Raw genomic sequence first — 12368 nt, 5'->3', positions numbered from 1 at the left:
GACAAGCGTGGGTGGCAGTTTCACAGGAGCTAGGATTGTCAGCTGGGTGGAGCGCACTGCGGGCAGCAGGCTTGGTTTCAGGGGCAGTAGGTCAGCCCTTCATCCACGCATACCCAGGTGCTCTGGATGCTTCCATAACACACTTGCCTACAGAGCTGAACAGCATTTCGCATGGTCTTATGGCGATCCCTTGGAATTCGTGGCAATGGCATCCCAATTCCAAATCTATTCTCTCATGTAAATGGGTGGTGCTTACTTGGCATGGAAAGCACAAATCAGCCAGAGAGAGGCCTTTGGGAGTCCAGGGCAGACCTGCAGAAAATAAACACCTGTCTCTCTCCCTCCCCCTTCTGATATGGTGAATATACAGTCCCCACCGTTGCATTTCTGCATACAGCATTCCCGTGTGGAACCGGCGTGGCCGGAGACAAGTAGTGGTGGTACAGGACTGAGCTGACAACAGGGAGCTAGGAATATCAGCAAAAAACCAAATGCACATTTCAAAATGCAGAAGTACAAACTGAAACCCCATTCACTGTGAATCTGGGAGAGACCAAGCAAGGTGCCCTTTGTTCCAGAAATAATCCTTCAGGCCTTGCTGGGGAGAAGGGAGCCCTACCCACTAAAAGTCTCTGCCCCGACTTCTGCTTCTTTCAGCCAGTGTAGGGAGTAACCTCCACCCCAAATGCCCGAGGGATGTAGAGTCCCAGATTCACAGGCCAGAAGGGACTACTGTGCTCATGCAGTCTGACCTCCTTCCTAGCCTAGGCCATAGGATTTTGCCCCGCGGTTCCTGCAGCCAGCTCAAAAATCCGTGGTTGAGGTGCAGCCTATTTCTTAGAAATACCAGCGTGATCTTGGTCAGACTCAGGCCCAAGGAGAAACAATCTACCCCACTCCCCCATCACTCTCTGACTTCCAGGATTTTCCTTCCAGCAAAAATTAAGAGACCGTCCCAAACCAAACCCCAGAATTTAGGCTGTATCTCAGGGTGACCCACCCAGACAGGGCGATGGATTCAGCTGTGGCCTGAATTGCTAAGGGAAGTGGTGGCAGACGTATTGCTTTGGGACTTTTAAAATTAGACTGGACAGCATACCAGTTCATGTAGGCAACAGTCCCACAGAGGAGTGGATGATTTAATAGGTCTATTCCAGCTCTGACATACGACTCCCAGCGTGCTGGAGCTTCAGGGAAATTCAAATACCAATCTCTGTCCGGTCCTGGCACTTATCTCTGTAATGGGTCAAACCAATTCCTGAGATCAAAGCATTTCTGATTCACTTTGGGAAAATATGGATCTGAATCCAGATCCTGCTTTTGTGGTCATGGCCCATCTCACCCCTCCCATCACAGGTATCCATTCCCCCAGTCGGCTCAAAGACGGCAGTGTGGCTGAGCCAAAATGTAAAACCAATCAGCACAGCCTGAGGAACAGAGCTGGTCAGAATATTTTGAATTTCAAATTTTTTCTGGGAATTAAAAAAAAAATTCCCATGAATTTTTGCCCCGTTTTCTGGTTAGCTCTGCCAAAGCTACAAGAACTTTTATTTTATTATAGTCATGAAGAATACTGGTCAGCTGTTGATCTTTCATTTTGGTTACAAATCAGGGCATGTTGCAATTCAAGTGACGGGGAAGTTTTTTGTGTTGCTCTGTACTTTAGCAACACAAGAATGTTAGATTAACTTGGTCATACAGTGCGAGTGCTGATGGGCATTTTGAACAGAGCTGCAATCCCAGCTGAGCCGCACAGCTGTTATGTTTTCTGAGTTACTCGTAGTGATAGTGACATGCTAGATTGACCAAAGGCTTGTGCCCTGGGCTGCTGGGTGATCTGAAGGCTGAAGTCCTCTGCTCAGCCACACTTTTGGATGGACGGCCTCAGTCAATCAAGGGCCCAATCGCTCCTTGGCCTCCCTGCTCAGACTGCCCGCAAAAGCTGTGTATAGGCTAGGGCTATTGTACTAAAATTGCCCACCATCAGTTTAGCCCCAGCCGTGGCAGCAATAAGGGAAGCAATATAAGATGGAGTGGCAGTGAACTCCAGGGTTTGAAAGGTAACCTGCAAAGCTGCTTGGAAATCTTCAGCCTGCCTTCATATGATCAGCAGTTATGTTTTTAAGTCCTCCTAATAACTTTAAAGGAACAAAGTTTTCTTTTCTCTTTTACCTCTACGGAAAATGTACCTCTTGGACACACCCTTTTGGCCTCCATAGTTGGTGTAATGTCCTGTCCTGTTAAATAGTGACAACACAAACCCCAGGCCGATGTGATCTGAGCTCCTGCTAGTCAGTGAGATTTTCCCCCCTCCTCCGCGCTCTGTGCTGGGAGGCAGCAATGTAGCAGCTTTAATCAAGCTAGTGGAACGGCTGTAACCAAAAAGGTGTAGCAGCTATAGCCAGGACGATGGTAGCAGAGCAGCGCATATAAATAAAGACAGGGGGATGCTATTTGCATCTGTTTGGTATGCAGATAGCAGTGATGTCAGCAAGGGGAAGAGCTGAGTCGCTTGCACTCATTTTCTTCCCTCAGGTGGGAGGGGGAGAAGAGCCACTATTTTTAATTCTTAAAAAAACCCCAAAAACTTAAAAACAAGATTTCAGACACCAATAGATCCAGCAGGAGTGGCTCTTCATAGACCATTAGTCTCCTAAACTGCAGAAGCAAACAAAGTGCAAAAAGCTTTGCAGGGTACCATTCTGCACCATGTTGTTTACCTCTGCCCATCACAGATCTACACGACATGGGTCTTCAAATACTGTGGCTGTCTCGTCCACACCAATGCGCTCATCATAGCTAGCACTGGAGCAGTTGAATTTGGGGTAGCCACGGTGGGGGATTTTAGGCAAAATTCACCAGAGTAAGAAAGGCCAATGGGACCAGTTAGTCCTGGTTGTGACAATAGTGTTTATATAATGCATACCCCACTCTGCCAGCAATTTTACTCATTTTAGCCATACCAATGAACAGCAGGACAGAAGTTTCCTGTGGCATTAGTAGCTGTGCAGTGGTATCTGCCGTATGTTTGCCAGCGCTCTCAGCCACTTCCTAGAATCCCCCTGGTGACAAAATGAAATGCAAGGAAAGGTGGATACTGCAGGCACAGATCAAGAGTCCAGTTTATATGAGTATCAAACCCAAGGCCATTATGAACATGTGACCATTTCAGAGGACAATTAGTTACCAAAGGGCCAACACCACCTCTTCACGTATTACAAAGAATGGACTCTAGGAACAGCCTACAAGAGGAGAAGAAGCTATACTAGATTTCTGTGCTCATCCATGTGAAGCTGCCATTATTAGACAAGAAGTTAACAGTGATTATTTATTTCCCCAGTCAAAGGAGAACCCCAGTTATAAAACCTGGGCCAGATCATCAATGTAGGTCCATTGACTCAAAGAGAGGTATATCAATATAGAACAGCTGAGGAGCTCTCCCCATTAAGATAAGCAGCATTTTCAGAGAGGCAAAAATCAGCAATTACTTAACTAATAATGTGCCTGGGAGTGCAGCTATGTTCTAAATATGGATCACCACTATTTAGAAAGACAGATAGTACTGATGATCTCCAACACCACTTTCCTAGAGCTAAGGAAAACCTCTGTTTTGAGGATGTGATAAAATGCAGTGCATAAAGTGCTGCAAGATCTTTAAGGCTCAGCTGGGTTTGAGGAACACTTATCTAGCTCTGTGAACAGCATCCACTGCCCCTCCATAGCTCTAGTCAGTGGAAAAGAGGTTCAGGGCTAAATGGAAATGTAAGATAGATGGTTTTTGCAGCTCATCCAAACTCATCTCTAAATTAGTGTCTCTGGGCAACTCTAATATATCTTTGGTTCCCAGCATCTCTAGATTCAGATGCATTCTCTTCCGAGGATGTAACAACCCAAGTGCTGACCACAGCAATAATTGAAAATAGTCACAGTTCAAGATCATGGTCCTTTCTCCCCACCTTTATGATAGATTAGTCAAAAATGCTCAGATGATGGAGCAAACTGAATGCTTGTCCAGCTCGCTCCACTGTCTGAACCTTGTCATACCTCCTTTAGGCAGGGACGGGTCTGAGACAAAATCCTGGACCTGGAACCCGCCCCAGGCTAGAACATTGGAAAGGTCTGGATTGGGGCCATCTGTACTTTTTAGAAAGCAAATTTTGAATCATTCACTGGAACCTCTGAATGATCTTCTATTGTTCCTGGAGTAAAGGAGTGAGAGGCGGTGTTTTTAAATAATAATCCTAATTAAGAAAAGAATCATAGAGAGACATGGGATCATTCAGGCTATATTGATGTGCATTTGCTGCCTTTTGCTATTAAAGTGAGCTAAGACAGCCAGTTTTCTTCTGATCTCATACCAGTTTGTAATTTCATTGACTTCAGTGGCGCTACTCCTGATTTACACTAGGGTATGCGAAAGAAGAACCAGGACCAGGATCTATAAGGTGGATGATGATGCCCAAACCACTCATACAAGGGTGGCCAGACAGGTGCCGCTGTGGATACTGACTTATAAGCAATGCTATGCCAGGGACAGACAAGACAGCAACCAAACACGATGGCCTTCTGAGAAGTCTCTCTGGGATCTTCTTTATAATCAGCCAAACTAAACCCCTGGAGCCTGGGGAGAGGGTCGAACCCTGGCTCTTGGTCCAGATTTTGTGGCTTGAGCCCATCTCTGCTCCATGGCATAAAAAATGAAAACCACCACCATACACAACACAGAGCCAGGAGCCTTTCCCCCACCTCTTAGAGTACACATAGACAGGTGTGTCCCTGCAGGATCAGGCTGGGTACCCCATTCCTAGCTGGCAATGTTGAATCTTCAGATTACATGCAGTGATGAGGAGGAGGAAGAGGCAGAAGATGAGAAGATTATTTATTTCCATAGATTTTTATAAAAAATAATTATCAAATACAAAAAAACAAAAATAGCAGCAGTCTCAGTTGTGAATGAAACCCTAAGGCAACAAAACGCTCAGTGTTACTACAGAAGAATGAGATTCTTGTTACATAAAAGCTATTGATTCACGAGAAGCAAACTCTCTATTGGAATTCCCATTAGCTCTGTCCTCAGCTGCTTTCACCCTGGTATTCCACACAGCTTTCCCACCCCATGGCATCCCCTTTTGCCAGAATACTCTTCTCTGTGCCTACTGTGTAACGTTAGCTAGCATCTGCCCACAGCATGCATCTGACAAACACTCCCATCAGCAGTGGGACCCGGGGCTAGTCCATAAGGCAAAGCTTTTCAAACCCGAGAGCCTAAATTCCCCACCTACATTGGTGGCCTGGTTTTCAGAGGCACCTGCAGCTCCTATTGAAGTCAGGCTGGGAAGAGCAGAGGCGGCAGGATGCAGATATTTGAAATTCTCCCATCTCCCCACTGAGTGTCACCCTTACTCCACACATCCTGAGCAGCATTTCTGCAGTCCCCAGCCTGCACACAGGGCCACTCCAGCTGCCCTCAGAGCCTATCATCAGCTATGTCTCTGTTTGGGCAGCACTAGGTCCTGAATGCTGCTTAGCAGCTTCAAACCTGGGGGACATTACTGACCTCTGGTGAGTTCAGTTAACCAAGGTTTTGCTGTCCTGAAAATCTCACAGCAGAGACTGTTCCCAAGAGATTCCCAGCTCAATGCCACAGAACAAAGAGGTTATGATAGGCATCCCCTTCTCTGGGTGTTCATCCAAACCCGTGATGCCAAAATTCATTCATTCATTCAGATTAGTGCTGATTCAAAAACAACACCCTGCTAAACTCTGCTCTCAGTGACCCCAGGGCAAGTGCTGCTGAAGCAAGTGGAATTGTGCCACGGTAACTGGGCCTACAGCATTCTAGCTGCAATGACCCCTCTTTGTTGGCACGTCACTGCCCCTGTGGCAAGGATCTGAACTTGGTTTCTGGTCTCACTGCAGTGTTTCCTGCTAGAATTGGGGCCTTGCATAATCACAACGCATGAACCAAAGGGACGTGGCAGCTTGAACGCTGAGGAGACATGCAAGCAGCCTCATATGGCGCTCTGCCATCAAACCAGAAGGGTGCAGAATGCGTGTCCTGCACAACCTTCAAGAGTTTGGGTTCTCCTTCTGAGCCAGAGTCAGCCTTGGTGTGAGCAGCAGTCATTCCACTGACATCAGTGGAGTTCTGCTCACTTACACCAGGGCTGCATCTCCCCCTCGCTCTTCTTGCAGCTTGTTTTGAAGAGGGGACTCGACACTGAGCCGTTGTCAAAGAGGAAGCTTCTTATCAGAGGATTCCCCACTTTCTAGCCCCTTCCCCTTATTCTAAAGGCATCAGACATCTAGAAGACTGCATGGGCCCATCAGCACAGCTCCTTATATGGCTGTTGAATAGGGCTGCTTGGAAAAAAATTCTTTCCTTGCAAAATTTCAACTTTCCAGCAAAAATTCAAAAATCTAAAATTGTTGGCTAAAAACCAGAAAAATTATGATTCAGAAATACCATTGTGGTGCCTCATGGGAGTTGTAGTTCAGGGGCCTCATGCCCCCACACTCTTCTATGGGCTCAGCTCCTGGTCTTCACGGCAGAGGATGTGAGGGGGATTCCCACACCTGAGCCATTCTTTTTAAGTGACACATCTGAGGATCTGTCCCAGATTGAGGTGTCAGTAGAGGAGGTTTTGGAACAAACTAATAAATTAAACAGTAATAAGTCACCAGGACCAGATGGTATTCACCAAGAGTTCTGAAGGAGCTCAAATATGAAATTGCAGAACTGCTAACTATGATATGTAACCTATCATTTAAATCAGCTTCTCTACCAGACGACTGGAGCATAGTTAATGTGACGCCAATTTTTAAAAATGGCTCCAGAGGCGAACCTGGCAATTCCAGGCCAGTAAGTCTAACTTCAGTACTAAGCAAATTGGTTGAAACTATAGCAAAGAACAGAATTATCAGACACAGATGAACATGATTTGTTGGGGAAGAGTCAAGATGGCTTTTGTAAAAGGAAATAATGCCTCACCAATATATTAGAATTCTTTGGTTGGGGTGGGGTGGGGGGTGTCAACAAACGTTGACAAGGGTGATCCAGTGGATATAGCGTCCTTAGGGGGATGGAACAGCTTTGATATGAGGACAGATTAAAAAGTCAAGGGCTGCTCAGCTTGGAAAAGAGACAACTAAGGGGGGATATGATAGAGGTCTATAAAATCATGAATGGTATGGAGAAAATTAATAAGGAAGTGTTATTTACCCCTTCACATAACACAAGAACCAGTGGTTACCCAATGAAATAAATAGGCAGCATGTTTAAAACAAACAAAAGGAAGTACTTCTTCACACAAAGCACAGTCAACCTATGGAACTCGTTGCCAGGGGATGTTGTGAAGGCCAATAGTATAAGAGGGTTCAAAAAAGAACTAGATAAGTTCATGGAGGATAGGTCCACCAATGACTATTAGCCAAGATGGTCAGGGATGCAATCCCATGCTGTGGGTGTCCTAAGCCTCTGACTGCTAGAAGCTGGGACTGGATGGCAGGGGATGGATCACTCAATAATTGTCCTGTTCTGTTCATTCCCTCTGAAGCACCTGGCATTGGCCACTGTCAGAAGACAGGATACTGGGCTAGATAGACATTGGTCTGACCCAGTATGGCCATTCTTATGTTCTAACCTCCTTCTCCTATGATGCACTACAATCTGCCCTCTTGCTAAGCCACTGTGGTATATCCGAAGAGTCCCTCACCACAGTGCATCATGGGATATGTAGTCCAGCTGGGGGCCTGGCCATGCAGAAGAATGGGGGCATGAGGCACCATAACAGGATTTCCAAATCAAAATTTTTCAGATTTTGGCTGAAAACTGCAAACTTTTTGGTTTTCAGGTGTTCAGTCAAAATTTTCCGCAGAAAGCAGACCCTTTTTGTGAAATATTCTGCTTAGTTAAAACCTCAATTTTTCATCAAATAAGCAATTTCAACAGAAACGTTTTGAGAAGCCCTACTGTTGAGTGAAGTGACACACTGACTCGCCTTCCACCTATCCCCTGGAGCTGCGCATGTATTCTGCCCCTCCCAGCTCAGGGAAGGGAGAGAGACCAAGACATGGGACTTGATGTAGGGTCCCATACAGTAGAGCAGGGGGGTTTACCCTTAAGGTCTCCTTTTGACAGGCCTGACAAACAGACCGGCAAGAGCCAAAAATCACAGAAACTGCATGCTGGCCTTTGAAATTCCCTGGTCTCCCTACTGAGTCACTCTCCCTCCACATGCTCCTCAGCCGGAGGAGAGGAGCGTTTCCACATTGAAATGGGCCTGGTCAAGACTGGCTTCACAGCTTGCTCCATTCCTCCAACCTTCCACTGTCAACGGAAAAACTCTGGCTGGATCTTTCCTCAGCCCTAATCCAACAGCAGAGAGACCCTGAGACAGTCACATTTTCTCTCCCTACTCCTCTTTCCCCATCTTTCTATCCCCTTTCTCTCCTCCCCTCAACCCCTCTTTTCCATTTCTCTTCAATTACCTGCCTCCCTCCCTCTGTAAAGTGATTCCAAAAATCTGTTATGAATTAAAAGGGGGTTCATCGAAACCCCAGATCTGAAAAATCTCAAACACTGGGGGAAATTCACAGCTGGCTCTAAGTCCCAAGTCTGGCATCTGTCTCCAATGAGCTGATTCCAACTCACTTATGTGAACTTCCGGGAAGTCTGGTTCTGGATCCAAATGTTGTCGGTTGGGATCATACTTCGTTAGAAACTCATGTGAATTATTTCACTGGTGACCTACAGAAGGGAGAGGTCAGGCTAAGAGATCTCTTGATATTTTATGGTATAAGCTAAGGGCAATGAAGATCAGAAAAATGAACCCCAAGAGGAAAAAAAAAAGGAAAAGACATAAAAATTCTCCTGGGAAGTGGTTTAAGCTAATGCAGCATCTCCCAAGTGTCCTCTGAGAAGCTGCCAATACCATGTTTGGATCATGGAGATCCCATGACCAGAGAGAAGGTTTTAAGGAGAATGGACCTTATCTTTATGGATGGGATGTTCTTGGTTGTCTGGCTCTTACACTTTCCAACTCAGGTCACCAACAACTGAAGGGGGAGAAAGACAATGTGAACAAAGCAGTGACTAGGATGATAACACAGTCTGAGACAGCTCATTCGAGAGTATTCTAGAATAATGGCCCTTAGTAGAGTATTCTGGAGTAACAAGCCATACTAGAAAATTCTGGAGTAATGGACCATATGAGAGTATTCTAGAACACCGGAACATACTAGAGTATTCTGGCATAATGAACCACCCTAGAAAATTCTGTAGTAATAGGCCATAGTGAAGTATTCTCAAGTGATAGCACTATAGTATTCAAGAGTAACCATCATGTAGTAACACTATAGTAAGCTGTAGTGTTTGGTAGAGCTATTCAAGAGTACTGTCATATATTCTGAAGGATAACCATATATCAAATACTGTCTTAGGGCCAAATTCTGAATGAAGCTGAGCACATTCAAATCCCATTGAAGTCCCTGGGATTTGTAGGTGCTCAATACTTCTTAGCATTTGCCCCTAATTTTGGGTTACTGGCAAGGCATCTGCTATTAGAATTAAAGGCCCTGCTTGGTGTCGCTCTGTTTCCCTCTCCCTCCCAGCAAATTATGGGAAGTTCACTTCTTTTCCAACCTCCAACCACTTTTTCCAATAGTTGTACTTCACAGCAGCATGGATGTTACAAAGGGTATTCTTTCTCAGCTTAATAAACAGCAAAAAAAAAAAAAAAATATATATATATAAATATATATATATATATATAAAATTATGTTTAAATATTTGCAGAGAGATCACAACTGCCTCAACCTTGCTAAATGAAGCCTATACAGTAGAGGAAGTAAGTAGTGAGGAAATTCAGAGCAAACACAGACACTCGTAGGTGGCAAACCATTGATACAGTAACATAAAGTGTCCATGGCAGCTTCTCATCTGTTGGCTCTAGGGCCTGATCCAAAGCTGGCTGAAGTCAATGGAAAGACTCCTCCTTGCTGAGTTCACTGGGCTTTGGCTCAGATCCTGGATCTCGCTTTTGGTTCTGAAAGGGGGTGATAGAAGGGTAGGAGGTGTAACTATGTGTTGAGCAGATTTGTCTTCCCGCTCTCAATCCACCGTCTTCTCACTTGTTTCCCCACCTCTCCTCATCATGCACATCCCTCCTTTCACACGATGCCTCAGAATGCTGGGTGCCTGTGCCCAATTTCATGCAGAGATCGTCCTTATTTTGATTCTGACCCCTTCCCATGTCCTCCTCCCAACTCTCCTCTTTCCTCTCCCAAGCCGCCTTTTACTCTCCCACCAGCCCCGGTTGTTTCACATTTATTCCTCTGTTGCTCGCCTCGCCCACAGAAGCCGCTCGTGGTGTCATTACTGATTCTCTTCGGCTGCTGGGTCCCGGCAGGTGCACTCATCTTGGTCACAGTCAGCAGCAAATGGGATCACCTGAGGGGAAGGAAAGAAGTAAATGGGTTTGCAGAGTCGCTCACTGGAAAAGGGATCTCAAACCTCATTACAATGAGCCCCTCTGAGGATCAAGGACCAATCACTTTTTAATTGGTTCCAATAACTAGGGCTTAACCTAGGGCTTTCACTGTAGTCAACTGGGGTCTTTCCATGACTCACTGAGAGTTGGGTCAGGAATGAAGTTAGGCACGACTGGTCACCCAGATAGCCAGTACAGGAGCCAGCCAAGGTCAGTATGTATCATATCTTCTTATGTATCACAGTAGCACCCAAATGGCTCAATCAGGTTTTGGGCCACATTATACTGGATGCAGCCCATACCTTAAGACATGTTCCATGCCCTTCAGGGGTTGAATGGTGGAGAGTGGGGAGAAGTAGAGGTACTTCTCCAAACTCTACCCACAAAATAAGCTCCTACCATCTGAGAGGCCACAGTGCATGTGTTCATGACCATGCCTGGCATCTGAGTTAACAACCACAGCGTCGAATGAGGCAGTTCCCCCCTCAGTGCTATTGTTTCATGCTGTGTGCAACCTCAGGCAGACGTTTGCATTGGGTTCATGTTGTCAAGGTATATTTTGCAATCATAACAGCTGCAGACCATCTTTTTTAAATGAAAGCCGAGAGGCTGAGAACACAGAGGCAGCTTGGGAGAGGTGCTGGTTAGAACTGTTAAAATTGGTATTTTCTGCAAATTTAACGGTATTTTTTCAATTTTTGGGGTGGAATTTTCTCAATTTTTGACAAAAAACTGAAAATTGGGGAGGACTGATTTAAAAAAAAAAAAGGAGAGAGATTTTTTTTTAGCTAAAACAAAAGATTTCCAGGAAAAAAATTGGGGGGTGGTGTGTATGCGGGGGTGAGGGGTAGGGTTAGATCTATGAAGTAATTTGCACTTAGGGGGTCTCTGGACTGACCTGCACCCCCTGCTCTAACCGCACTGACTCCTCCAGCTCTGCCAATGCCCATATATCCCGATTTGCAGCACCCTCTCCTATTCCAGTCCTTGACCTCCCCCAACCAAGTAAGCTTGTTTTGCTATGTGGCTTAATTGGTAGCAGCAAGACTCCCAGTGTTGCTGCATGCAGCGGTTTGCTATTGGGATCTTCCTGAGCTGGGCTGTAGTAACACTATAGCAGGGGGTACCACAGGCAAGGGAGTTGACAGATGAGGGTCTTGGAAGCCATTCTTCCTCCTGGAGATCTTCATACAAACCAAACTCGGAGCCGGGAATTCTTTGTTATTTAGAGACGTGTTGGGTTCTTTCAATCTGATCTGATGAAAGGTCTGTGCCAGTTGTTTTGTATTTGAGCCTAACGTCTCGCTCTCCTCCATTTCTGATCATATGAACAAAGCAGGTCAGTGGGTTTTTGTGCTCATGCGAAAAGCTAGTGGGGCTCTGAGGAGATGGAACGAGTCGTTCTTTTCAGTGGTTTGATTTGGCTGCTTTTTGGAGGATTCACAATGGAGCTAGGTAACTGCTACCTCCCCCCCACCGACCCATGCCCTCCACCACATCACCTCTCTCCATCTCCAAGATGCCAACATTATTAGGATCATCAGAGTTTCACTCAGTCCTATCCCTACAATGTATCACCACAATTCTGTAAAATCGCCAAGTGAAATTGTAGGTGCTCTACTCTAGTTATTTTAGCACAACACCCATTTCCTGTCATCCAGCTTACACATTAGCAGTTGATTTTCATTTTTTTAATACGTGATGAAAGGACAAATGATTTGAGATCCATAATAAAGGGAAGGAAGAAAAGAACCAGACCCACATATTTTTGGAATGAGAAAGTAACTGTGCCCTAAGGTTTGTTTTATTCTTGGATGTCTTTTGGAAGGAAACATTGTGAAACCAGGGTGTGATGGCAGGGGTAGTAAAGAAGGGAGC

The 12368-nt window shown here is 45.5% G+C and overlaps 1 protein-coding gene across 1 annotated transcript in view; it reads right to left on the bottom strand.

The window, feature by feature from the left end:
• Nucleotides 1-9801: 9801 nt before the first annotated feature.
• The window catches only part of PAPPA2 (pappalysin 2), a 175689-nt gene continuing 173122 nt past the window's right edge, over nt 9802-12368 (bottom strand). The window contains exon 23 of the mRNA XM_037907043.2: nt 9802-10450. Coding sequence (XP_037762971.2) covers nt 10376-10450 — 75 coding nt within the window. The 3' untranslated portion in view covers nt 9802-10375. The remainder of the gene's footprint in view (nt 10451-12368) is intronic.

The sequence above is a fragment of the Chelonia mydas genome, chromosome 8, assembly GCF_015237465.2.
Source record: "Chelonia mydas isolate rCheMyd1 chromosome 8, rCheMyd1.pri.v2, whole genome shotgun sequence".
NCBI lineage: Eukaryota > Metazoa > Chordata > Testudines > Cheloniidae > Chelonia > Chelonia mydas.
This window is presented reverse-complemented; position numbering and strand designations above follow the sequence as displayed.